This window comes from Bacidia gigantensis, assembly GCF_019456465.1.
Source record: "Bacidia gigantensis strain McMullin 20006 chromosome Unknown contig_134, whole genome shotgun sequence".
NCBI lineage: Eukaryota > Fungi > Ascomycota > Lecanoromycetes > Lecanorales > Ramalinaceae > Bacidia > Bacidia gigantensis.
The window spans coordinates 1,084,323-1,111,269 of NW_025408593.1; the positions used below are offsets into that span (position 1 = coordinate 1,084,323).

The following is a 26,947-nucleotide window of genomic DNA, read 5'->3' on the forward strand; positions in this document are numbered from 1 at the left end:
AATTGGCACTGACAGGAAGCCAACATTGAGCGTGGATCAATGCCCGTGGATGGTAGTGGTATGGCGGCGTAGTAGCAGAACGCAAAGGCAAGGCAAGGCAAGGTTTACTACTTGACCCTCGAATACTAGTCTAGTAGTGATCAAAGTGGTTGAATTTCACCTCATTGGAGGATGCTGCAAGGAACGCATGGTCTATGCAAGGTACGGGAAACAGAGGTCAAGCGCGGTCAGGCAGAGCCTCCACTGATATATGTTTCTTGCGTCTGCGTAATAAGTGTATAGAGCACAGACTACCCCGATCATCTTGCATGCAAGTTTCATGAAGGTTTGACGTTTCCCCATCACCTCACGTGGCAAAGGTCGAAAGGTTTTGGAGGCTTCTCTCAACATCCACACAAGTACAGGATGCACGCACCACGAGGCACGCATGCCGGATGGCTGGATCATGCGACGAAGTAACACCCGTGATTGGCCTATGTTGTTATCACATGCAGAACATGGATCGGCCATGTTGCACCAGGTCTCTAGTGTCTCTAGTCAGTGCCTCTAGTCTCTGTGCTCTCCTAGCGTTATCGACATCCCGTCTTTCGCACTCCGCGGCCGAAAAGCATGCAGGCAAGATACCAGAACGCCTTTTGACTGGCCACTTAGCGAACACTCCTGCCCCGGCGGGTTGATCGGCCTTCAGCGAGAAGGAACATCCGCCTCTCATGCCGTCGTGTTTCTCGGGGAAGGGAGACAGGACGAAATGAAAGAGAGGCTCGAGATGACTGACGCCGTACGCAGGGGATGACTGATGAGATGTTGCTATTCTCGGTGCAAGAATAGATGCGGCCAATTTCCTGCGATTCAATGCGAAAAGGAATCTAGTGTCAAACTGCCCCTAGACTCCCTAGACTCCCGGTATTCTAGGCTGCGGTCCCGCCCTTGGGTTGCTACCTCTTATCCTTGTGCCTCTTAAGCCCACTCATTTCCTCCCCTACCTCCGTCGCTTGCGCTCGAATAGAAGAGCAACGTTTGACACACCACAGCATCATTGTTCATGAGACCGTGAGCCTGGCTCATCCAGAGCTAGCTATACCGCTCCGAGGAGGACTCGTCCGCCATCTCTGAATCCACCTTTCATCACCATAGCCTGAGAGGCTTTCACCACACTACAACTCGGGGGAGGTGCGCCTCGTTGGATCCTTATCACCATGGCCAACAACCGCATGGACGGCATGGATGGGATGGATCTCAACAGCCTCAACTATACACAGCTAATCCCTTACAATGAGACTGCGGCGACAGGCGGAGATTCGTTAACACAAGATCTCAATGTCCATTATCAGGTACAATCCTGTCCCTTTCGTATCCAAAATTGTGCATCCATAACGAGTGCCGTATAGTCCGGCGATATCGCCTGGATGCTTGCATCCACCGCCCTCGTACTTCTCATGATTCCGGGAGTTGGGTACGCCACCGTCTTCTTCAACTCTCTGACCACGCGACATCTTGCCTAACGTGAAATCTTTGCTCTAGTTTCTTCTATTCCGGCCTTGCGCGACGGAAATCCGCCTTGTCCTTGATATGGCTCTCGATGATGGCAGTAGGCGTGACGTCCTTCCAGTGGTTCTTCTGGGGCTACTCGCTGTCGTTCTCCCATACCGCCGGTAAATTCATTGGGGATCTAGAAAATATTGGCTTGCGGAACACCCTGGCGCAGCCGAGTGTGGGGAGCAAGAAAATACCTGATCTACTGTTTGCCGTGTACCAGGGCATGTTTGCCAGTATTACGTACGCCACCTGACATGTGCTCCGCTGCATCAGAGCCCATGTAGCTAACCGTCTTGCAGGGTCGCCTTAGCCATGGGTGCTGTTGCAGAAAGAGGCCGCATGCTTCCTTGCGTTATTTTCATGTTTATTTGGTCGACGGTTATATACGACGCAATTGCGTGCTGGACTTGGAACCCTGCGGGATGGTCTTATCAAATGGGAGGCCTAGACTTTGCCGGTGGCACACCGGTGCATATTTCTTCTGGCTCGACAGCACTCGCGTACTCTCTCATGCTTGGGAAAAGACGAGGTCATGGCACACATGAACTGAACTTTCGTCCCCACAATGTCACTCAGGTCATCGTTGGCACCGTCTTCTTGTGGGTAGGATGGTTTGGCTTCAATGCTGGCTCGGCATTGAGTGCAAGTCTACGCTCCGTTATGGCGGCCGTTGTAACGAATCTTGCAGCTAGTGTTGGCGGAGTCACTTGGTGTTTACTCGACTATCGGCTTGAAAGGAAATGGTCAGCTGTCGGGTTCTGCTCTGGCGTCGTTGCTGGTCTAGTCGCCATCACACCAGGCTCTGGATACGTACCAGCCTGGTCCGCCGTTGTATACGGTGTAGTAGCTGGCTCCGCTTGCAATTACGCTACAAAGCTCAAGTTTCTACTCGGCATCGACGATGCGCTCGATATCTTTGCGGTTCATGCCATCGGTGGTCTCGTTGGCAACCTGTGCACAGGATTGTTTGCCGCGTACGTATTCAATTCATCATAGGTTCTCTCGCAAGTATACTGACCTTCAAACAGAGACTACATAGCTCACCTTGACGGCTTCACAGTCATCAAAGGCGGATGGCTCAATCACCACTGGATTCAATTAGCATATCAGCTTGCCGATTCCGTCGCCGGATTCGCTTATGCTTTTGGCGGTTCCTGCCTGATACTTTTTGTCATGAACCTTATACCCGGGTTGAAACTCCGCGCGAGTGAGGAAGCAGAGGTGCTCGGCATGGATGATGCAGAAATCGGCGAATTTGCCTACGATTACGTTGAGCTGACCAGAGACGTCATCAATGGCGATGCTCTTGGAGACACAGACATGTTAAGCAAATACAGCGGGGATGAGGGAAGCGTGATAGGGAATCATGAGAAAAGTTATACTGGGCGAAGTGATGAAGAGGCTCTGAATGGACGATTGAGGTGAGGGTTGCACCGAATGATTCCTCGTTGGTTCTTCGTTTCTTGGAGCTTTCAAAGAAGAGTAAAGGAGACTCCCAACCAGGAGAGGTCCGGCGAAGGTCTGCTTCTGGGGAAGTATTAGCCAGGCGTTTTAAGCAGCTGGATGTGATGTGCAAACATTCGTCTGCTGATCAGAGAGCCATGTTTGTGAGCCAAAGTGATTGATGCTGGATATAGTTGATGAAGCTTCAGCCGTTGGGCTACGAGCATGTACGGGGAATGGCGGCATTTGTGCTCTGTATTGATGTGTGAGCGGCCACGCCTGTGAGGTCGACCTACAACCAGGTGTATTTCTAGTACAAACTTAATGCTACAGACCAAAGGTCCAAAACGCATCTGATTTTGATTTCCTTGGGCACTGTTACGCGATTTCATACGCATTGAAATCATCTGGTGCCCATGGATGGAAGACTCTCTGCCAAGACACTAGTCAAGCTCCAGCTCTACGATCTTGGACATTGTTTGTCGTAAATGCATACAACCCTACGCCTATCTCTTTACAATGGCTCGAATACAGTCGTCTACCTCTCCTCCCCTACCGTTGCAGTCCTCGTTTCCGCAGGATCCCGCCGATTTCGATGTCGATTCTCGAATATCTTTCGACAAGCTCAACCAAAAGTTCATCCTAGAAATTGAAGACGACAAAGGGCAACCCTTAGAGTTCGAATACGACGACGGCATCAAGAGATGGATTCCTGTGGTACGCTCATACCCTGTCTCAGGCGCTTGATGTCCGACGCGCTCCTACGATCCAGATGACGAACGTCACGGACTATTTCTAATCGCTGCATGATTTCGTTTGCGCGCAATAGGTGGACGATAATCTATTGGAACAACAAAGAGCGGCCTATGCCGTACAAGGTGTCGACGAGTCAGAGCCAGTTCAGGCTGGAAGGAAGAGAAAGAAGGCAGAATATACGAACGGCGAGGAAGTAAGTCGCCAGTCAATGTTACCGAAACGAAACTTCCGTGCAATGAGGATTAACGCTATGTTTTTGGCTGCATCCAGGAAGTAGGAGGCCGTCCAAGCAAGAAAGCCGCTCCGACCAAGCCAGCAGCAGAGCGCAAGAATACGGCAGTCTATATCACCAATCTTCCTGAAGACACTGACGTCGAAGAAATCCAACGGATCTTCTCACGGTGTGGCGTTATTGCTGAAGAGATTGATGGACATAAGCCTCGCATAAAGCTATACACAGACGATCAAGGCAGCTTCAAAGGAGATGCGCTAGTGCTCTACTTCAGATCTGAGAGCGTCAGTCTTGCGGTACAGATGCTTGACGACACGCAACTTCGGTAAGCCGTCGATGTATCAGCAGATATGCGGAACGTGCTGACAACAACGAGGTTAGGAGATGGCCCAAAGATGAAGGTTGCTGCCGCAGATTTCTCCTACAAGCAGCAGAAAGAGGCACCAGCGCAGAATAATAAGGGGTTCACCAAGGAGAAAAGAAAAATAATCAAAAAAACTCAAAAGTTGAACAAGTATGTCTCCTTTCATAGGGTGACAGTGCGGAGAGTCTAGGTAGCGGAATTAACATTACTTCAGCAAGCTCGCCGATTGGGATGATGACGACCCTCAGACACTTCAGGAAACCTCATCGCGATGGGATAAGGTCGTAATTCTGAAGCACATGTTCACCTTAGCAGAACTTGAGGTAAGACTCTTCCCTCAATTCTGAGCCAGTCGTATCCCGGACATCGATGTCGTTCAGTGATCTATGCATCTTCGTCCAGTCCTGACCAATTTTTTTTGCCTTAAAATAGGAAGATCCAGCGGCGATCTTAGACATCAAAGAAGACATTCGCAGTGAATGCTCTAAGCTTGGCCCCTTGACCAATGTAGTAATTTTTGACCGCGAAGTGGACGGGGTGGCGACCGTACGTTTCTCGAATGAAGAATCTGCTGAAGCATGCGTACGGCAAATGGATGGTCGACACTATTCCGGCATGGTGATTGAAGCCCGCATTGCCGACGGCAGTGAGAAGTTTAAGAAGACGAAGGAAAAGATGAGTCTAGATGACGAGGACGGAGATGACGAGGGAAAGAGATTAGATCAATTCGGGGAATGGCTAGAAGGCAGCAAAGGTGAAGCTACGGTTGACAATGGTGGTAGCTCATAAGATTGCGTTAGCCCCAACATCGCAGTACCATACCTAAAGCCGCCCTCAAAGGTGTTGATTTTATGTATCATTGCCCTAAGTTGTTGTCCTGACTGCACATACTACCGGATTGAAGTCACGACTCTCAACCCATGAAAAGTTACGAAAACACAAGGCAATTGCCAAAGCCCGTGGCTAACGGCCCACTCGATACATTAACCTCAGAAATGCTCTTTGCCAGGCCTGTATTCTATTGTATGACCAGGGAGGTGGCCTTCTTGCAGACAATAAATTGACTTCGCTCCTTTGGTCTCTCCATCTTTACTGATTCTACAACAGAGGTGCATTGTCTCATTACCTATTGCTCGAGTACAATGCAGACTAATTGCTGCTATCATTACTTTCAGCTAGTCCATCTCTTCCGTCAAAATCAGATCCATCACACACTGCATCAAATCCGCTACAGCTTTCGGGTCAGTTCAAAACCACGATGTGCCGCGAAAATCGCTGTCGACTATGCAACTTAGAACTAGGCGAGACTCACTGCACGAAATTTCGATGGCATGCATGGCACAAACGCGACCTGCCTCCGCTTCGAGAACGACCCTTTTGCCTTCATTGTCTGCTCTGGTACCACGTAGGCTTGACTGCAGAAACAAAATTGAACCATCTTCAGAACGTGGAAGAAGAAATCTGGCCATGTCGTCTTGGCTTTTGCACTGTCGTGGGCTCCACGTGGGATGAACTTGTGGAGCATCGGAGACGTTGTCATCGCGAAGACGGCACAGCCAGGGTTCTCACGAGTTCTCTGATAGCCAGGAGTCAATCAGGTAGATTCGACATGAACCGAAGCACTCGAAACAGGATGACAAGGCTGGCGCTCGACACAAATGAGAATCCAAATTTGTGACAATGCACGACATCAACCGTAACACTTTGCTCCCTTCTGCATTGTACGACTCACAGTTGGCTGGTAACGCTACTCAAGCCTTCTTTAAAAGCTGGGCTGCCCTTCAGTACTTCTTCTCCTAACAACAATCGAAGCTCCCACGATTCGGAGTTTCGACGACACAACTCTAACACCTAGTTTTCCTAGGCCGACTTACGATCCGAGCGACTATCGTTAAACATCAACAGATTCTCATCAACTTCACTGGCAGGAGACACAATGTGCATATCGAACAAGTGCCGCAAATGCTCCAGTACTAAATGCTTCATCGACCACAAATGCTTTCAATACCAAGAAGAAGGGCATCAGGTGAAGCGACTTCTGGCAGGGTCTACACTACCATACTGTATTGCCTGTCTACGAGAGAACGGACCAGCAGGAATGCAAAGCTGTCGCTTGGGGTACTGTCAATACGACGCTCCAGACTGGCGAGCTCTCGTCGCCCATCGTATGGCCCATCATGATGGGGATGGCTGGGTGACAGAATCTGACGAGACAGACAAAATGGGAAGGTACAGGTAGATAATGGGCATGATTTGAGAAGCAAACTAGCTTTGTGAAAGAGACGCGTTTGCGCCCTTTTCCCCCAGGACTTTTCCGGCCTCTTGCCTCGCGTTTTCCTTTGTTTTCCTCCTAGCAAAAAAACCATTCACTTTGTTATACCTCTTCAAACTTCCGCGAGCCTTTACCAATCATGTTTCCATGCATGCAAGCAAGTCCGTTTCTTCAAACTTCGTCTTTTTGATTGCTTCCATGATCTCAGCCTGGTGTACCTCTCTATCTGCCCTTATCAACGTCCAAGCCAGTCTAGCTCAACCCTTCGAATTCCCCTTTCCTACCACATTGACAGTCAAAGACAACGATGTGCCGTCGCAGCCGCTGCAATCGCTGCGGTGTCACCCTCCCCGTAATATCCTGCTATTCTCCCTCCCACCGCGCACTCGGCCCATATCAGTCACTCCGGCCTCAACTTCACCCCTTTCACGACCCCTATTTTGGATTCCAATCGCCACACCCGCGCTGCTACCTTCCCCATCCGCACTACCATTACCACACGCACTTTCAACCTCCTTTTCATGGACGAATGCTGCCCCAGCCGCCGCTGCTTCAAGAGCAGGCGGAATTCTGTGGGAGGCTGGAGGGCCCGTGGGCTGGGGAGGGGAATCCGCTTTGTAATGCTTGCTTGAAGATTGCGGGACCTTCACGTGAGATGAGGGGGGCCAGTGAGTTATTTCCTTTCTTCTCTTGCGCCTTATACCACTTTTTGAGGGTGGAGAAATCAGTAGACGGGAATGATATGGTAAAAGCGCTGACTCGACTGTGTCCGACTTTTAGAACTTTGGAGATGCCTGCTGGGGTATTGCATGGAGGATTTTCCCAATTGGTGGGAACTGAGTTTGCATCGGGACGTTGTGCATTCAGTGGATGGTAAAGTCGTGAAGCGTTGATCTTGGTGTAAGGTTGGAGAGGATAGTTAGTGTAGGAGGTATCAGCCAAAAAAATGAACGGAGAAACGATTTGTTATTTACGCTTAGACATAGACAATATTAAGAATATTCTGGGGGTGGGCTAGCAGACGAAAGGTTCTGATCAAAACAGGGAATGAGTATATGAAAGTGGGCTAGTTCTGCAGATTGTGAGTAGAAAAGTGCACAGACATCAGCTAGGCGAGAGAATTTGGTCATTTTGCAAGAACCACAGCTAAGAGAATCTCATGTTCTGGTGGGAAGTAAGTGATTAACATGCTTTTTTGCATGTACTGGGTGGAAATAAGCTTCATTTTGATGTTTTTAGCGAGATCGAGAATTGTCAAGAGTCGAGGTCCTGTTCTCTTGTACTTCTTTTTCCTTCTTCTTTAGATTTGAAAAAAGTCGCAAGCAGATATTTTCACTTGGAAAGACAAGGCTAAAGCACAAATCCTCGAGGTACTAGGGAGAGCATTCATGTTCACTGAACCGCGCGGCATCTGTATGATTCCCCGGGAAAAATCTAAAGATTCTGTGAGAGTAGATCTGTTCGCTGGGCAATCAGAGCGCTCGTCTCGGGCAGCGAGCAGGTGACCATATCAAGCCCGCATTCATCCATTGCGTAATCAACAGAGAAACAGATTGATGCCCAACTCGATTGCAAGGTGGAACTTCGAAATGTCTTTCCAACGGTGCCGTTTCGGATTCAGACTGTTCTACTTGCTAGTAAGTAGATCGCACAGCTTTGCAATGCTATCAGTGTCGACATTTGCAAATGCCGGCCATGTACCTGTACATCTCATTAGGTATAGTTCCTAGACACAAGCGTTGCAGCGTTTCATGATGGCAGGGTGGATTGTCTTATATGCTTGTTCCATAAATAGCCAGCAGGGGACCCCCATGGTTGTCCTTCCATCTATATGCCGCTTCAAATGCCGTGAGTCTCCTCGTCGTCAGGGTCCTACATCATAAGGCTGACCTGTCACTCGTTAGTGGCCTGCGAGAGACATACTAAAATGATGGACTGTCGGAATGGAAAAGGTCAGAATGCCATTGTTGACTCAACGGGAGACCTTCCACACCATCATACTTGAGACACTCCTACCCATGTCTCGGGAAAATTCCCCGTTGGTTCTATTCTGCCGTGGTCCACGGACCGTGCCTTGCAGTCTCTTTCATAGCTCCATTCGTCGCCAATAATGCGGCATGCGTACATGACATACTAGACTTACAAGGATGGAAATGTTAGGAGCTGGAAGTGATCTCAATTAGCCTGTCGCATGATCTTTAAGGCGCCAATGGAACCTAGAGGTTCAAACATGCACGTCAGCAGTAGCCATCCGCAGTCATGTAACAGCGGTAAAGCCGCCATGCTCGCCGAGTCGTTCAGCATGTCACTGGAGGGAGGCGCACGATTCGATTGATTCCTCATCGTCTGACATGATAGAAGCGACTCAGTACCCTCCGTGTGGCTGTGAGCATAGTAGACTCGATATCTACCGCATCTCTGTTCCAGAGACTCCAGGGGCACTACCTTCCGGCGTCAGAGAATCCTATATTATTGCTTCAACCTCCGGAGGCTCGGAGACGGCCTGCGGAAAATTTGGTTATTGGTCATTCAGCAAGGTGAACAGAGAAGCTTCTTTGTAGTTGAGACAGAAGGCGAAGCAAGAATTGAGTTCCGCGCGGATAGAACATTATCATAGATATTGATTCCTATTTCTCGAACAAGGGAGGTTTGTTGTCGTCGCGGGCTTGCCACAGACCATCAATTTTCTACTGTAAAAATAGAACATACCTTTGTGAAGAGAGTAACTAGTAATTATAATGTTGTACTACCATGCAACAAATACATTGCTTCCGGGTTGAAAGATTCAGCCAGTGCCCTGCCTGTCTGAAATCAGAAGAGAAATATGCGTATGAATGTAGAGATAGGAGCAGTCTTTATTGCCATATAATGCACCACATGATGAATTTTGTGCCATTCAATCTTCCTGCTAGAAAGAAATCCTCCACTAAATGCTTGCTGGATTGTAATCAAACCTTCGCGTATGCTTGCAGTCCCTGCCCAAATGCCCTTTTCCCAACCCTAAAGTGACCATATGCCTATGCCGAAGATTGGCATGTTCTCGCGCCTGCTAGTAGCTGCTCTCACACGAGTCGCGCATTCAGCCTGATGCTGCCCATGTTAATGTATACTGCATGAATATGATGATGCTAGAGTAGTGCTAATGTTACTGCTGTAAAAATGTCGATCCGGAGTGTAAAGCCGCCAGAGAGCTGTGTCAATACTAAAACACATTTTGAAAGATAATTTGTAAAGTTTTTGACCCGTGCGAAGCTGATTGATGAGTTGCTTGATTGAGCAACCATGGCGAGTCTGACGGATGGTAATTGTGAATATAGAAGTCGTTCAATCTTTGCATAGCTTCGTGATCCATGCTTCGTCCTAAGTACTACACATCTTGTCCGACCGAGAGAGCGCAAGGATCATGAGAATCCAGTGCTGGCAGGGTACCCACCCCAGCCCTGACTGCTCGTACCCATAGGTGGTGGTACCCACCCCTGCATGCTCGCCTGCTGTGCTGCTGTACTCTGCTGTAAGAAGGCTTGCTGCTGCGGATTAGGACTGCCCATCTGTCGAGGAGCCGTCTGAGGGTTGTATGCATTCCTATGCTGACCCATTGCTCCATACACAGTATTGCCAGCTGGCATTCCACCCATGGCGTTGTAAAGGTTGCCTTGCGAGCTACTGTGATGCAATTGCGACGGCGTGTGTGGCGAGTGGTGGTGCGGGGATTGTCCGGGTTGCTGTATTTGCTGCTGATGGGGAGAGGGTGAGTAGTGGTGTGACAATGACGGATGTTGCGAGGTGACTGGGGACTGATGGGGTTGGCCATGCGCTTGAGGGTTGGTCGGCGGAGGACCCCACAATTGCGACCCTGGCTGTGGATAATTGCCATATGCAGAGGCTTGCGGAGCTCCTTGTTGGCTTGGGTTATACACTGACGAGCGCTGAGGGTGATGAATATCAGGTCGCATGGACGGAGGCATGTTCTGACGCACAGGAGATTGAGTGTGAACGTTCTGGGAATGGGCTTGATGCTGTGGCTGCTGTTGATGTTGTGGTTGCTGATACCGCTGTGGAGACACTATTTGCGACCCTGGTTGATGATGTATCATGGATTGCTGGTGTGGCTGGTTTCCAAGTGGGTTCGAGGATAAGTGCGGAGACTGAGTCATCGAAGGGCTCTGATCAACCTTTTGCGGGTTCGCAGATACTGGCTGGTCAATCTTCCTGTTCCAAGTGTCGATGTAATTCTTATTCCTGTAATTCCGTTGCTGGGTGATGCTTTTGTTAAGCTCTGCTGCATTGCTTGCTTGATGCAGAATGTCCCCCGCAGGGCTTGCCTGCGTTCTGTCTTGATATGGTGTGCCACTTATGTCCTGTCTCACGCGCGGAATACTGCCATACTCCCTACCCACGTCCGTCTGAATCATTGGAATCGGAGCGTTGTGATTGGGTGGCGGTAGTGGCCCACCAAGGTCAGGCGGTAACTGTACGTCTCGATAATTTATGTCTTGGTTCGCAATCGCTCCGGATTGATCGTGATGAGCAACCTCCAAAGCTGCAGCATCCCTTGCCTTGCCTGTACCTGGGCGTTTGTCCCCTGCCATATCCTCCTCGGTAAAACCTTGCTTTCGAGCCTTTGCTTCCCAGTAATCGTCCCTTACCCTCCGGCCGTTCTGTATTACCCGTGCGCCAAATTGCCGAAACATCGATTTCGCAGTTACTATGGCAATCTGACGAGATCTGTACGAATAGGGTAGAATCTCTTGATGAATGAGCTCGTCCTTCTCCGCTTGTGTTGCGATTATCTTGTGTAGAGACCTATTTTTGTTGAAAAGGAGATACGAGTCACGATAACCCAAAACTCTGGCGCATTCCGTCGCTAGCATGAATAGTTTTTCTCCACGATTGGGAACGTAGAAAGTTCTCATCTTATATTCACGACCATCGAGGGAATGGCCCGTTATCGTGACCTTCTTCTCTCCTTCAGGATCATATTCTCTTGGAATGTACTCGTCGCCTTCGGGGGTTAGTTGGTCCGTGGTATGATCTCGAACAGTGGGTAGCGCCTTTATGACGGGCTGCTTCGTAGTCGATGCTTTAGTTGGTGAGGTTTGCGTGGGAGAAGTGTGAGGATCTTGGGGTAGCAGCGTAGGCGGCTGTTGCGGTGTCTGGAACGGCGGTAATGTCTCCGGCTCTTTTTTGGCTGTGCGAGACAGCGACTCGTTGGCCAACCCTCCGCCGGAAGATCTGCCCCTTTTCTTTGCCTTTTGGTCATCTGGGATGAGAACGAAATTAGCTCCGGCTCTCTCTTGAATTAGAGAGGTCTTCTTAGTATAGAGTATGAAAAAAATAATAGAAGGCAATCGAATTTGGGGTTTGCGAGCAGCGTACCATCTTCACCACCTAATCCTCCGCCATCATCACGATCAGGTGAACGGCTTCTCTTCTGCCCTCGAAGGCTTTGCTGTGGGTGTAGTGATGATGATGATGATGATGAGGGTGGGAGCGAGTTGCCTGTGCAGATGGAAGTGTTAGCAGAGAGAGTCGTATCTGGTGGGACTAATCTGACGCGATTATCTCATCACGAATAGCAAGACGAGCGTCGCGCGGCTACCCTGTGTCCCTGTTGCATGGCAACAAGCAGGGTAGAAGCGACAAGCACTGTATGGAGGGAAATTTACCGGAGGAGTTCAACGCTGCTGGATTGATGGTCCCTGAGCCATCGACCATGATCCCGTTCATGGAGGTTGGTGCAGGCATGGAAGACGTGGTCGAATACATCGCCGTCAAATCAGGTCCGTACAAGGCAAGGCGGCGATGACGACGACAAGGATGCGACTGTCCGCCCCACAGGTCGCGCTGCTCGACCGAGCTCGTGGGCGCGCGATGCGCGCTCCAGAATGGATGTGAAGTCTGCAGGCTCGAGGATTAATGGCCGAGCAACGTGGGCGTCGAAGGAAGTTCCTCGGGCACAGCGGGCGCGACAACGTTGCATGCAGGTGACGGTGCTTTTCCTTTTGGGACTTGCGCAAGTTTTCCGATTTTAAGGCCCTATGACCCCTCCTCCTCCCCGGGCGCTATCTCGAATACCCTTAAGTATAAGTCGAGATAGGGTAAGTTCAACAGCAATCAACACAACAAGCGCACCGTGTATTGTGCTTGGTAGGCGGAGCACAAATGGGTTGGTTGCGGATACGGGAACTCTCTTTAGGAGTGATGCGATCTCGCGGGTGGATCGATTCGCGATTGGGTCTGTTGTGGAGTGGCAGGCCCCCGAAATGTGAACCAGGGAGCGGGAGGGCGACCTGGGCCGGAGGTGGGAAGGTAAGTACTAAGGTAAGTGGGTGCGATGCAAGGTCGCGCGGGGAGCGTTGTAGCAAGACCTCTTGACGGGATGGCTTGCTTAGCTAGCTGGGTTAGCAGAAGGAACCCAACCCAAGAGATGGCAGGGAAACCCCAAGGTTCGATTCGATTTAGCCTGGCTTCCAATCGGTGGTGGGCGGTGCAAGAAGGTTTGAGATGGATGGATGACTGGACGACTGGATGGCTCGACGACGGAGAAGGTGATGGGCGGGGGGAGTAGCCTAAGTAGTTTCAGGCAGTCGAATGTGCATCAGAGAAGGCTGAAGCTTCCACTACTTGCTCCTACCAGGACGGGCTGACGGATAGTCATTATTAGTCTCACGCATTCATCTGGCGCATCCCTTGGAACTAGATGGTGTGTGTGTGGCGCCCGCAGCGTGACCAGATCACTCGTCAGCATCCGGTACAATAAGGTACCCAGATTTCGATGCCAGCAAGAGCCCCCATACATGGTACCATCGGGTGCTGAAGAAGGCGCCGAGTCTCGGATGGAGATATCATTGAACGACGGAGATGAAGGAGCACCGTCAAACGGGCTATCATGAAGCGAAAAGGGGATATGGGATGGATGTATTACTCATGGCTGATGCCGAGCGCCCCAAATGCTGTAAAGAAAATGAAGGATCTACGGTCATCAGGGCCGCTCTAGGGGTGCTTCTGCCATGATGCCGATGACCGCCGAGGGTCCAGTGAGCAATTTATAGAACTGCCTGCGAAAGGACCCTCAATCTTGATTCCCTCCGTGGCAGAACAAGACACACTTCACTGAACGGCAGAGACCAAGGTGAGTTGGAGATCTGGATGGAGCTTTTTTGCGAGAAATGTACTCTGGCGTTTTTGGTGCAGTGAAGAACTATGCATGCCACGAGCGGCGATGCAAGACTCATGCATCATCTACACCAATCAGGACGCTCGATGGCGCCCCTGCAGGTCAAGGTTGCAGGATCTTCAAAGAAGACAGACTCGTGCTAAAGACCTGCAATATGCAAGATCCCGCTTTGGATCGAGTGGATCCTGCTGGCCATGGGATCTTCTTTCTTTGGCACGAGCAGGCAGCAAGCCTCAAGCATGAACCTGCCATAGTTGTCAGGCTAAGGCGCGGGTTCGGGCCTTCGCCTTTGGAAGACCCCGTGAAAAGCCTCCGAAGGAGATGCAAATGACTCTGGTTAATCGCTGTAGCCGCCCAGGATTTGAGGACCTTTTACACTAGCCAATCGCGGCCTGTGTCTCTTTTAGACCGAAGCCCACTGGATCTATCATTCCCGTCTATCAGCGGCCCCTAGCAGGGGAGGCGTGGGATTGGGACCAGAGGGCCGGACTTGTTCGAGTTCAGGAAGAAACCAACCAAAGACTTTTGGCGTCAGGCGGCTGGAGTACGATCATGACGCGATGATGATTGCATGCTCAAGCGAGAGGACGGCACGATCAAATGCTATTCTATTCCTTTCTGGCTTTGTTGGAACCACTCGCTACAATCTCTGATTTGATATACCACGGCCACGCTGACGCACACCGGGATTGCTCCCGGCCGCGTGTTGGCTTACTACCTTTTCGAAGGTTTTCTTGACGTGAAACAATGAAAACGAGTTCGCCCGGGTCCGATTCGTCGGAGACGCAAGACAAGTCTAGCTAATGCAGACCGTGTACTTCCCTTGCGGAAGGGGAAAATGGAACGAACCTTTTGCCATAGCTCCGCCTTATCTACCTAGGCCTTCCCAGTGATACTGCGTTGAGTCCATTTGACTGGCATTTCCTCTGTTTCGTATGGACACATGGATCTGTTGTCGACGGTTCAGATTGTCACCGTTGGCGCTTTTGCTAACGCTCCTTGAATACCGTCGACAGAGACATGAATCAAACCCATCGTAAGGCTGTGTAAGCAAGTGCAGCGATAATTTGGGACAGTTCCATTTTTTCGCCCTTCCGGACCTAGGTCAAGCCTTGATGGTGCTTAGGAGGAGACTGAAAAAATTCCCTGTGATAGTGACTGTTTTAGCGTCCTACGGTGACAAGTGATGTTTTGTGCTGCAACGATGGCGTTGGATAGCCTAATGGTGTTGTGACAGCCCTTGATGTCAGCCTTCTTACCATTGCTAGTGTGCGTTATACCTCGAAACAAACTGGAACATCCAGGATTGAGGATTTGCTGAGCACAATGTTATTGCAATTCTCATTTGTTTTCTAAATAAAGCTGGGAGATCCATTTCAGTTTCGAATCATTTCAGTCGCTCTGTCTTATAATGCACACTGTTGACTACAGCTGCTCGGATTTTGTCACCGTATCAGTGGCTGAGCATATAGTCAAGAAAACAATGGAAAGGGTCAGAAAAGACGTGGCAACCAAGCAGGACAAATGACTGGTTTTGAGGAACAAGTAAGTCATATGGCCACAGAGCACTAAAAGAGGAAGCTGCACATGATCGATCTCCTTGAGTGCACGAAAGTTGCCTGCTCCAGCGCTAAATTAAACACAAAGGCCAAATTCGCATATTGTATAGCAGATGACTAAGTGCCGAAGTCTCATCTTTAAGCTACTTTTTCTAGAAGTGAGAAGAAGAGAAATATTCATTTCACCTATCAGTAGATGCAAGTAGATCCAGAGAGTAAACGGGATGCCCGCTACTTTTTCTAATGTTCGATATACAGGAGGCGCCCAGAATCCGTCGGAATCCTGTTGCTGACCAAGTGTGCTACAGTTAATGTTGTACACTATCTCTCTCATAGTCCTGTACATTTGACAGTTAATGTCTTCTATCATCACAGCGTCTATATCGTATGTCGTAAATCTTTTGGACGCCGCTGCTTAGCTGTTTTGTTGAAAACAACCGGCATTATGGGTATCGAACTCACGCAAAGTAAATCAGTACAGGACACTCTTCAACTAATCAGAATTTCAGAGTTTTTGGCTGCTCCCAAGTATAGCTCTGGTCGGTGAAATGGCCGTTCTGGGCAGTTTTGTTGTAGATAGGGTTGGTCAGGTTAAGCTCCTTGACGATGACACCTGGTCTTAGGTCGAAGTTGGCCTTGATAATGTCGACCAATTCATCTGATGACTTGTCCGAAGTACCATAGGTCTCGACAAACAAGGACAATGGCTCAGCGACACCAATGGCGTATGAAAGCTGTACCAGTGCCCGCCTTGCAAGTTTTGCGTGCACTATGGATTTGGCGACCCATCGGGCGAGATAAGCGGCCGACCGATCGACTTTTGAGTAGTCCTTGCCTGAGAATGCACCGCCTCCATGGGCGCCCCAGCCACCGTAGGTATCGACAATGATCTTACGGCCAGTCACGCCCGCATCACCTTGAGGTCCACCAATAATGAAAAGACCAGATGGTTGGATCTACGAATGTCAGCTTTGACAAAGAGATGCGAAATCAATCCACTACTCACATGATATGTGGTCTTCTCATCCAGATAATGAGAAGGTATGACAGCTGGAATGATCTTTTCTTTGAGCTCCTTTCGAAGCTTCTCAGTAGTAATTTCCTCGCTGTGCTGCGCACTGATGACAACGGTGTCTACACGCTTTGGAATCACTGCACCGTGGTCATGCTTGTATTCAATCGTGACTTGAGTCTTGGTATCGGGTCTCAACCATGGCAGGCTACCATTTTTCGAGGCATCATCCATTGCCTTGTTCAGCTTGTGGGAAAAGAGGACAGTCAATGGTAGTAGTTCAGGAGTCTCGTCGGTAGCGTAGCCGAACATTATACCCTGGTCACCGGCACCCAGCTTTTCCAGCGCTTGGTCAAGCTGAAGACCCTGTGCAATATCAGGAGATTGCTGTTCGATGGCTACCAAAACATTGCATGTCTTGTAGTCGAATCCTTTGCCCGAGTCGTCGTACCCAATGTCTTTGATTGCGCCACGGATGACCTTTTGATAATCAATGTGCGCCTTGGTGGTGATTTCACCGAACACCATGATCATGCCGGTCTTGGTGGCTGTTTCACAGGCTACCTTCGACAGAGGGTCTTCAGCAAGACATGCATCGAGGATAGCATCGGACACTTGATCGCAGATCTTGTCTGGATGCCCTCGTCCGACGGACTCTGAGGTGAAGAGAAAAGTGCTAGGCTTGGCGCCATTGACACCGTTCGTGAGAGGCATTGTGGAGATGGAGGTCTTAGACTACGAGAAGATTCAGTTGGTCTGATGGGCTTCGAGTTAACTTATGTTTGTGTGTAGGTGGACAGATGTAAGAGCAATTGAGAATGCTCATGTGCTACCAACGAAGATTTATGAGAAGACGTTCCAAAACTTACTCTGCACTACTCCGGCCCTCCTAAGAAGTCGCCAAAATCACGCCTTTTTGAGTCTGAAAGCGCTCGGTCTCTTACTCTGTACGGTATTATTCCTTTCCTTACAGAGCTTGGCGCTTAAATTTACGGAAACCGATGGATTGGATTCACTTGAATCTCCGTACATGACCTCCGCGACATCATATTTGCCTTGGATTTGGGAAGTCCCGGACTGCACAAGATGAGCAAGTTCGGTGCCCTGGTAATGGGCCCGGCTGGGGCTGGTAAGGTGTGCGTGCCGGGTCGGGCGAAGTATTCATTGTGTTCTGACTGTGGGCTTTGGGTAGACCACATTCTGTGCGGCCGCAATCAATCATCTTCGCATCAATAAACGTTCATGTTTTTACGTCAACCTTGACCCAGCCGCAGAAGACTTTGCATATGAGCCAGATCTAGATATCAAAGATCTCATATCTCTCGAGGATGTGATGGAGGACATGGGCCTTGGTCCTAATGGCGGGTTAATATATTGTCTTGAGTAGGCCTTCATGCTGGCGAAGCCTTCAAGTCCATAGGCTAAGAGAAGACAAAAGACATCTTCTTGAGAACCTCGACTTCCTTACGGAATCCATTGAGCCTGTCAGTGAAGAGTATCTCATTCTCATCGATATGCCCGGACAGATCGAGCTCTATACCCACATACCCATTGTACCAGCTCTTGTTTCACATCTCAGAATGTCTCTGAATGTCAATCTTTGCGCTACGTATCTTCTGGAATCCACTTTCGTTATCGACCGCGCAAAATTCTTCGCTGGGACTTTATCGGCTATGAGTGCGATGATCATGCTCGAACTACCGCACGTAAATGTTATGAGCAAGATTGATCTGATCAAAGGTTCTGTCAGCAGGAAGGAGCTCAAGCGTTTCATTGACCCAGATGCATCTTTGCTGGATGAAGAGTCTGTAGACGCTCATGGCATATCTGCTTCAGATCAAAGCAAGGAAACTAATCCAGTGGAGAAGTCCTCGATGATGGCGGGTGCTAGCTTCAAACGACTCAACCAGACGGTCGCGCAATTGATAGATGATTTCAGTATGGTGTCATTCCTTAGGCTAGATGTGCAGAAAGAGGAGAGCGTTGGGGCTGTCCTGAGCTATATTGACGATGCAATCCAGTACCACGAAGCACAGGAGCCTAAAGAACCGAACGACGAAATTGAATACGATCCCGAGAATATTGATATGGGATAAAGTGTTGGCTGGATGCCTTTTCATCGCTTTTATGGGCGGCAGCAGTAGCAACGAACCGTGTTCGACTGAGTTTCACACACTGTAGATGTCTGCTATTGGCAAATCAACCTGCTTCCGGTTTCCATTGAATCTTTGGGCCTGCGACCCTGTAATCCAATATTCTCCTCCCTCATGGAGTTTAGAATCACATTCCGGCGAAAGCTAGCCAGAGCCTGATGATCGTAGCCCGAGAACTCGACAGGTGCCAGCTAACGACACCAGGTGACATGGAGATGCGTTGAACTCACGGTTTTTCATTGAAGGCAATGACGAAATTACTGGGTATCCGAGGAACGGAACTCTGAAGACATAGATGACGTCTAAATTATGCATGAGTAGCAAATTGACCGTCACTTCCCACGTTTCCTAGTCGTAATAACGCATCTAATACCACGCTGCGTGATCCAATGACAAATGACTCGCACAACATGTTCTTCGCCAAACATTTACCATCCCGAGCCTCTCGCCCCGCCTCTCTTCCTTGTACTACCAGCTCGAACATTTCGCGCTTCCCACTCCCTCCCTTTGGCCCTACGGTTCCCCACCTTCTGTCCTTCCTCACTAAGGCCCTCAAACAGTCCCCACAGGAATCCGAAATCTTCCAAGCTCTGATCAAGACCCCGTTGCCACACGTACACCCCAACTCCGAGAAGCAGGGCGTAGAGCCCCAAGCGCAGGATCAGGCTTAGCCAGAATATGACGGTCTTCCTCATGTACTCCAGAGCTTTCATTGAAATAATCAGGATGACCGCTAGGCATAAGAGGGTCACAAGATCCGGCGAATCGGAGGAGAGAGTGTGGAGGGCACTGTTCGCCACCGTGTAGAGTGGATAAATTGTGGGGAAGATATAGCGGAAGAAGTAGGATTGGGTGAGTAGGACGAAGCGGTAGATGGGCGCGACATATGGGTGATAGGTCGTGTTGTATGTATTGTAAAGATAGTAGAGCTGGGGGAGGTAATCTGTCACAGAAGTTAGAAGTGGGGATGGCAAGCAGATGTTTTGGCTAGGATATGCTGACCTTGTACGAAGTCCATGATTGTCTGGATGATGCTGGGGTGGCTGTGAGATGAATGGAAGGTGGTTTTAGAGGGCTGACGATGGTCTTTTATAGTCGTATGATAGCAGAATCATTTTTGTGTTTGTGACACGTCTCTCAAGTGTAAAAGTTTCATTGAGCAAACAACACATCCATGTGAATGCCCGAAGATGGCGACGTTTCGGGACGTTAGCGTAACACGCGACCCAAATGAACGGGCTACGTTGATTTCTCGAATAATGATTTGGAAGTCATCTGGCAGAGGTATTCAGGTCGGGATGATCGTGATAGCATCATAGGGCTGATGTATTGCGGCTATGAATTGCGGCTAGGAAAAAGGAGCTAGTATCTTTCAAAGCTGCCTCAGACTCACAGCTTTATATCCTATCATCCTATCACTTCGCACGATCCTCGCCACCAACATTGCCTGAAAGATCATGGACTACCAAGTAAGTCGTCTGATGCATACACCCTTGTTGTGACAAGTCAGTGATTCAAATCTCGTCATAGAATCGAGCAGGTTCTAAATTCGGCGGCGGAGGGGTTGCCTCAACCAGTGCTTCTAATGCCGATCGAAGAGAGCGCCTACGTAAGCTTGCACTTGAAACGATAGATCTCGATAAGGACCCGTACTTCTTCAAGAATCACGTTGGCTCCTTTGAATGCAGGCTTTGCCTCACAGTCCACCAGAATGATGGCTCTTACCTCGCACATACACAGGGACGGAAGCATCAAACCAATCTCGCAAGGAGAGCTGCAAGGGAACAGAAGGAAGGCAAAGCGAATGAAGCCATGCTGGGCGTAAATATGGGTGTGACGGTGCGAAGGAACGCTGTCAAAATTGGACGACCGGGATACAAGATTACCAAGATTCGGGATCCATTAACTCGGCAGAATGGACTACTCTTCCAGCTCCAGTATCCAGAAATTACTCAAGGAGCACTCCCAAGGGTCAGATTTATGTCCGCGTACGAGCAGAAGATCGAGGATCCACCAGACAAGAACTACCAATATCTGCTCGTTGCAGCCGAACCATACGAGACTTGCGGCTTCAAGCTACAAGCCAGGGAGGTCGACCGAAGAGAGGGCAGGTTCTGGACGTGGTTTGATGAGGATAGCAAGGAATTTTGGGTCCAAGTGCTTTTCAAGACGGAGAGAGAAGAAAGATACAGCGGTGTGCCAGGTTTGGCACCGACCGGCATCCGCCGCTAGATTTGGTATGGAGCACAGGCCTTAAATATCAGCAGAATACAGAACAATAGGTTTCTTGACTGATACCATTACAGTTCCATCATTCAATGACACAACACCAGCTATTTGCCAACGCGAACTTCGATGGTTTGGCATCAGCCTTCAGTGATTACAGGCTAGATCCGATGCCCTTCCCCGTGCCCCCGGGGCTCCAAGGTACCCGCCCGGGGTGACGGGCACCCGGAGCGGCATAACCTGCCGAAATCTTGAAGCTGCCCCTCGTTTGGCCGACGATAACCGTCGTAACGTTTCTATCCTTTTTTTTGCCTGCCATACACCTCATTTTCTTTCGTCAATGGCACTCAGGATCTTGCCACAGCTACAAAACGCCTTGACGAGATCAACAATCACCAGGCCCACGCCCACAAGACTTCTTCGGTCGTGCAAACCGTCCATAATGGCAACAATTGCAACCTACCGAGTTCCAAAGGTTGAAAACGAGAATAATGTCAGTCTTGAATGCATCAACCCAAACGACCGAGCATTACATCTAATATATTGTTAATAGAGACATTACGAAAGAGACTCTCCAGACCGTAAAGCACTCGCCAGCGCTCTCGCTGCACATGAAAAGCCTGTCAACGTTCCAACCGTCATTGACGGAAGAGAAGTCTGGCAGTCTATAAGCTATACGCAACCGAACCCCTCACTTCACAAATCTGCCGTCGCAAAATATTCGAATGCTAGCTCTCAAGATGTCTCAAAAGCTATCGAGTCTGCGCTCGCAGCCAAGCAGAATTGGGAAGCCCTTCCTTTCCACGATCGTGCCTCCATATTCCTTAAGGCTGCCGATCTCATAGGAGGGAAATATCGACATGACATTATTGCAACTACAATGCTCGGGCAGGGCAAAAACACCTGGCAAGCTGAGATCGACGCCGCCGCGGAGTTGTGTGACTTCCTTCGCTTCAACGTCCAATATGCCCAAGAATTGTACGCTCAGCAGCCTGTGCACAATTCGCCTGGCGTATGGAATCGAGTTGAATATAGGCCTCTTGAGGGTTTCGTTTATGCTGTCACACCCTTCAACTTCACAGCCATAGGTGGCAACCTACCCTGTGCTCCTGCCCTAATGGGGAACGTTGTTGTATGGAAACCATCGCCATCCGCAATCGCTTCGAACTATTTAATCTACCAAATCTTGCTTGAATCTGGCCTCCCCCCCAATGTAATTCAATTCGTGCCTGGCGACGCAGAACAAGTTACCTCGGTTGTCCTCGCTCACAGGGACTTCTCTAGCCTTCACTATACCGGCAGCACAGCCGTTTTCCGTAGTCTGTATGGCAGAATAGCAAACAACGTCGCGTCCGGCAAATACAAAGGCTACCCACGCATTGTTGGAGAAACAGGTGGCAAAAATTTCCATCTAATTCACCCAAGCGCCGACGTCAATAATGCAGTCATCAACACAATCCGCGGCGCTTTCGAGTTTCAGGGACAAAAGTGTAGCGCGTGCTCCCGCGCCTACATTCCTTCTTCTCTATGGTCCAAGTTCAAGGAAGGCCTGGTGTTGGAAACGAAAGCCTTGAAGGTGGGGCCACCAACCTCCTTTGAAAACTTCATTGGCCCCGTAATCCATAATCGTTCCTTTGATAAGCTAGCAAAAGTCATCGACGATGCGAAGTCAGACCAAGAGCTCGAACTATTGGTTGGAGGAACATACGATGGCTCAGAAGGCTATTTCATCCACCCAACCATCTACCTCACCAAGAATCCAAACCATCATCTCATGTCCACTGAGCTCTTCGGCCCAATACTGACAGTCTATGTATACGACGACGCTGGGGAGAACTCATTCGCCAAAGTCTGCAAGCTCATTGATAGCTCGTCTGAGTACGCACTCACGGGGGCGGTCTTTGCGCAAGACAGGCAGGCTGTTGCGTTTGCAGAACACGCGCTTCGAAATTCAGCCGGCAATTTTTATATAAACACCAAATGCACCGGTGCGGTCGTTGGCCAGCAGCCGTTTGGTGGTGCTAGAGCAAGCGGGACGAATGACAAAGCGGGGAGTCAGAATCTACTGAGCAGGTTTGTCAGTATAAGGGCTATCAAGGAAGATTTTGTGGGTAATGGAAAGGTAGAGTACCCGAGTAATGAGATATGACTATGTTACATGTTGATTTAGAGAGAATCTTCTGTCATATGACATGTTATAAATGAGTGGATGACTAGAAAGCATAATTCTAGGTGGAAGCAGTGATTTGGGATTGTGATGAGTTTTTACTGTCAGAAGTCTGGCGCTGTTATTGTAGCTATGGAAGAAGAATCTAATCGCTGGCTGTATGTTTTCCATCGTCATGGGTAAAGCCTCGTTCAATCTCGTCTGCAACCTGCAGTTTCTTGTGCTACTAAGAAATGATTCAGACAGCTAGGGTATATGAGAGCGCTACGAAAGGATGCTTCAGGCAGCAGTGGGAAAGCTCAAGGACGACAAATCAATCAAGATAAAACACTTCAATTGTGCCTAAGCTATGGACGCTCGCTCGAATCCTCGTCCTATCGCTAACAAACTCAGTCACAATCTGACTTCGTACGAACATCAATCATTCCAATCGGGTATCGACAAGCTCATTGCTTGATCGCCAAGTCACCGCTAGATTGTGCGTAGCTCACTCCTCGGCCTCAACAGGAGGCTCCTCGTCACTATAGCGATGTCAGCCAAGGTTCAAACACTCGAAAATAGCCATCACTTACTACTCCTCTTCAGCATCTGACACTGATGCTTCCTGATACTGTTGATACTCCGAAACTAAATCATTCATATTGCTCTCGGCCTCAGTAAATTCCATCTCGTCCATACCCTCACCAGTATACCAATGCAAGAAAGCCTTGCGACGGAACATGGCAGTGAACTGGTCGCCAACACGTTTGAAGAGCTCTTGGATGGATGTTGAGTTTCCAATGAAGGTTGAAGACATCTTGAGACCACGTGGTGGGATGGAGCACAGGGCCGTCTGAACGTTGTTGGGAATCCACTCCACGAAGTAGGAAGTGTTCTTGTTCTGCACATTGCGCATTTGATCTTCGACTTCCTTCATCGAGACCTTGCCTCGGCTGCAGTCGTCAATACAGAAAGTTCTAGGGGATATAAAAGGACTTACAAAATAGCCGCGCATGTCAAGTAGCGACCGTTCCTGAAATCAGAGGCAGCCATCATGTTCTTCGGATCATACATCTGCTGCGTCAATTCAGGCACCGTCACAGCGCGGAATGAGTGAGCACCACGGCTGGTGAGAGGTGCGAAGCCGACCATGAAGAAATGTAGACGCGGGAACGGAACCATGTTGACGGCCAACTTGCGAAGATCAGAATTGAGCTGACCAGGGAAGCGTAAACAAGTCGTGACCCCCGACATCACTGCAGAGACAAGGTGGTTTAGGTCACCATAGGACGGGTGAGACAACTTGAGTGTCCTCATGCAAATGTCGTAGAGCGCCTTGGACAATTAGTAGAGCGAACGCCAGTGAACTCTCAACATACCTCATTGTCGATACAGAATGTCTCGTCCGAATTTTCGACCAACTGATGGACAGATAATGTAGCATTATATGGCTCGACGACGGTGTCCGATACTTTTGGTGATGGCACGACGGAGAAAGTGGCCATCATGCGATCTGGAAATTCCTCTCGAATCTTTGATATCAGAAGCGTACCCATACCAGCACCGGTCCCACCACCGAGAGAGTGCGTAATCTGAAAACCCTGAAGACAGTCGCATGCCTCTGCCTCCCGTCGAACGACATCTAGCACCTGATCAACCAGTTCGGCACCTTCAGTATAATGGCCCTTGGCCCAGTTGTTTCCCGCGCCAGATTGCCCAAAGACAAAGTTGTCTGGTCGAAAGAGCTGGCCGAATGGTCCCGCGCGAACTGCATCCATGGTACCTGGCTCAAGGTCGACAAGGACGGAGCGGGGAACATATTTGTTTTGCGAGGCCTAGCACACCGTAAGACACTTGATCAATTATCTACTATGAGCTATCTCTTACCTCGTTGAAATAGACGTTCATGCGCTCAAGCTGTAGATCGGAGGTGCCATGGTAACTGAGGCTCTTCAGAATCATATAATCTCGTCAGGGTGGTCTTGAGCTCACACTCCATTTCCGTCAAGGCCATGTTCGCCAGAGATTGTCTGCCTGTAACACATATGAGAATTTGATATTTATGTCAATCGTGGTCCCTCGAAGTAAATATACCAAAAAGCAGCACCAATTTGGTTACCCTAGATTCGTATCAGTGATTCATATTATGAGCGAATTCCTGATACTTACACATTGGCCAGTCTGAAGATGAACCTAAATACAGAAAAGACCTTTATCAGCTCCATCATCCCAAGATGCAGGCACAGGGTCACGTCGGACGCGTAAAGCGACGTTCAGGGAAGGTTCCAGACTTACGATCTCACGCATTGTGACTGAGAGATACAGAGAATCAGCAAATGGTCTTCAGGAACGTACAAGTGCTATCTGAAGCGAAGAGTCGACTAAGATGAAGATAATACTTGATCAAGGGTGTAGTTCAGGACTTGTTGTGTGGAAGGGACTAGCGCGCTTCGAAGCTTGGCGTATATAAACACTTACGTAAGCAACCATGCTTGGGGCAGGCGCGAATGGAACAACAGGGATATCACAAGGGCTGAGACGATAGATTCATCGAACCAATGTCTAAACTCGATTTTGAATTGAGTATTGTTCACGTAGAAGATTTAAACCTTCTTCCACTGTACCATTCTTTTAGCAAACCCAGACTTCTGTCTCGTCGATTCTTTCGAACCCTCACGATGAAGTTGTGGTGCGCCCTCCACGTTCAATATCCTTCCCTCCGAAGCTTTTTGTTTGGCGGCAATGGCCTCAATCTCTCCAATTTTCCAAGCTCTCAAAGCCAACATGCACAAACCTGCACCAAAATACATGCAACCGGCGTATAACTGTGCATGTAGATAGATGCTGCCCTTTTGCTGCCTCAACTCAAGTGCAACGGGCTCAGAGAATGTAGCTGGTATTACCAGGAATAGCCAGAAAATAGACAAAGCTGAAGGTAGATCCTTCAAACCAACAATTTCAGCCCCAACAGGTGCTATTGCTACCCAAATTGTTCCAGCAACGGTACCCACGGTGATAGCAAAGAAGATAAGAACACCGTAACTCTTAGCGAAAATCCAGATCACGAAAATGAAAAGACTACCGAGGAAGGTGCAAAGACCCGCCAAATTGATGCGGCCGGCACTATCAGAGAAAATACCAACCACAGGTCGTCCCAAACCTTGGCCCAGATTGAGCAAAGCTCCGATTTCTGAGCCCTGCTTTGCAGAAAGGCCAACGCTGACAGCGTAACTTGGTAATGAGAATAGCAAGACAATGTAACCCAGCATACTCAGAAACCCCCAGATCAAGAGCATCCAGTATTCGACCCTTTTGAATAGTGCGTAGTCGAACGCGAGCTGCCTTGCTCCAATGGCCTCATTTCGATCTCTGATTAGCATCGCGCAGATGAAGTTAACACTGCAGGCGAGTAGCCCCAGGATCCGGAACGCCCAATCAACACCCAGAGACTCTATCATGGCGTTTGCCGCAAGACTGTACATCATTCCCCCGAGGCCGCTTCCAGCAGTGGCGATGCCGTTGGCCAAGCTTCTGCGTTTAGCAAACCATTGTGGAACAATGCCAACCGAGCCAACGAAGAGGAAGCCCATGCCGTATCCAAAGCACAGCCCCTGACTGAGGAAGAGTTGCCATATCTGATGTGTAAAACTGGCGCCAATCAGAGCGAGAGTCTCAAGGGCGACGCCGACCAACAAAGTCGTCCTTGTTCCGTATTCACGCGTCACGTAAGTAGACAATGGCGAGATCAAGAGTGCTTGTGAGATAGATAAGCCACCCACGAAGGCATACTTGAGAGCAGAGGCATCGGGATAATAGTCATTTGCAAGGTAGAAGGCTAGGAACACCCCATAGGAAGAATTGATACCCCACGTATGAGCATTGATGAAAAAGACACAAGCAGTGCACACCCAACCATAGCCGCCATCTGGTATTTCGTCTGATTGAGCCTGTTTACTTAGTGTCGGGGAGCGTTCGACATCTGCCGAAATAGAGTCCGGCGAGGAAGTCTTCTCGGATCCGTCAAAGTGAGTCACACTGTCTATCATGGTGGATGGCACAGGTCACCAAGAC

General features: G+C 49.3%; 9 protein-coding genes across 9 annotated transcripts; 5 read left to right on the plus strand and 4 right to left on the minus strand.

The window, feature by feature from the left end:
* Nucleotides 1-1,196: 1,196 nt before the first annotated feature.
* AMT1 (ammonium transporter Amt1) lies at nt 1,197-2,961 on the plus strand (the record flags this gene model as incomplete). Its single annotated transcript, XM_044810622.1, has 5 exons — nt 1,197-1,331; nt 1,389-1,453; nt 1,522-1,776; nt 1,836-2,510; nt 2,565-2,961. 5 exons carry the CDS (start codon nt 1,197-1,199, stop codon nt 2,959-2,961), a joined length of 1,527 nt encoding a protein of 508 aa, XP_044672596.1.
* Nucleotides 2,962-3,498: 537 nt separating this feature from the next.
* On the plus strand, nt 3,499-5,120 carry KY384_002097 (uncharacterized protein; the record flags this gene model as incomplete). Its single annotated transcript, XM_044810623.1, has 6 exons — nt 3,499-3,696; nt 3,809-3,928; nt 4,006-4,292; nt 4,344-4,481; nt 4,546-4,654; nt 4,764-5,120. 6 exons carry the CDS (start codon nt 3,499-3,501, stop codon nt 5,118-5,120), a joined length of 1,209 nt encoding a protein of 402 aa, XP_044672597.1.
* Nucleotides 5,121-10,004: 4,884 nt separating this feature from the next.
* Nucleotides 10,005-12,348, minus strand: KY384_002098 (uncharacterized protein; the record flags this gene model as incomplete). The annotated part of the gene is made up of 3 exons (XM_044810624.1): nt 10,005-11,896; nt 11,980-12,102; nt 12,270-12,348. 3 exons carry the CDS (start codon nt 12,346-12,348, stop codon nt 10,005-10,007), a joined length of 2,094 nt encoding a protein of 697 aa, XP_044672598.1.
* A 3,488-nt stretch (nt 12,349-15,836) lies between these two features.
* Nucleotides 15,837-17,065, minus strand: ETH1 (S-adenosylmethionine synthase; the record flags this gene model as incomplete). The annotated part of the gene is made up of 2 exons (XM_044810625.1): nt 15,837-16,295; nt 16,346-17,065. 2 exons carry the CDS (start codon nt 17,063-17,065, stop codon nt 15,837-15,839), a joined length of 1,179 nt encoding a protein of 392 aa, XP_044672599.1.
* A 372-nt stretch (nt 17,066-17,437) lies between these two features.
* Nucleotides 17,438-18,447, plus strand: KY384_002100 (uncharacterized protein; the record flags this gene model as incomplete). Its single annotated transcript, XM_044810626.1, has 3 exons — nt 17,438-17,485; nt 17,544-17,734; nt 17,772-18,447. 3 exons carry the CDS (start codon nt 17,438-17,440, stop codon nt 18,445-18,447), a joined length of 915 nt encoding a protein of 304 aa, XP_044672600.1.
* Nucleotides 18,448-18,932: 485 nt separating this feature from the next.
* Nucleotides 18,933-19,522, minus strand: KY384_002101 (uncharacterized protein; the record flags this gene model as incomplete). Its single annotated transcript, XM_044810627.1, has 2 exons — nt 18,933-19,447; nt 19,507-19,522. 2 exons carry the CDS (start codon nt 19,520-19,522, stop codon nt 18,933-18,935), a joined length of 531 nt encoding a protein of 176 aa, XP_044672601.1.
* Nucleotides 19,523-19,961: 439 nt separating this feature from the next.
* Nucleotides 19,962-20,736, plus strand: SF3A2 (Splicing factor 3A subunit 2; the record flags this gene model as incomplete). Its single annotated transcript, XM_044810628.1, has 2 exons — nt 19,962-19,973; nt 20,035-20,736. 2 exons carry the CDS (start codon nt 19,962-19,964, stop codon nt 20,734-20,736), a joined length of 714 nt encoding a protein of 237 aa, XP_044672602.1.
* Nucleotides 20,737-21,172: 436 nt separating this feature from the next.
* Nucleotides 21,173-22,879, plus strand: KY384_002103 (uncharacterized protein; the record flags this gene model as incomplete). Its single annotated transcript, XM_044810629.1, has 2 exons — nt 21,173-21,223; nt 21,284-22,879. The coding sequence occupies 2 exons, from the start codon at nt 21,173-21,175 to the stop codon at nt 22,877-22,879; spliced, it is 1,647 nt and encodes a 548-aa protein (XP_044672603.1).
* Nucleotides 22,880-23,384: 505 nt separating this feature from the next.
* On the minus strand, nt 23,385-26,922 carry KY384_002104 (uncharacterized protein; the record flags this gene model as incomplete). The annotated part of the gene is made up of 9 exons (XM_044810630.1): nt 23,385-23,418; nt 23,470-23,829; nt 23,877-24,211; nt 24,256-24,711; nt 24,764-24,818; nt 24,869-24,910; nt 24,971-24,996; nt 25,046-25,069; nt 25,486-26,922. 9 exons carry the CDS (start codon nt 26,920-26,922, stop codon nt 23,385-23,387), a joined length of 2,769 nt encoding a protein of 922 aa, XP_044672604.1.
* Nucleotides 26,923-26,947: the final 25 nt, after the last annotated feature.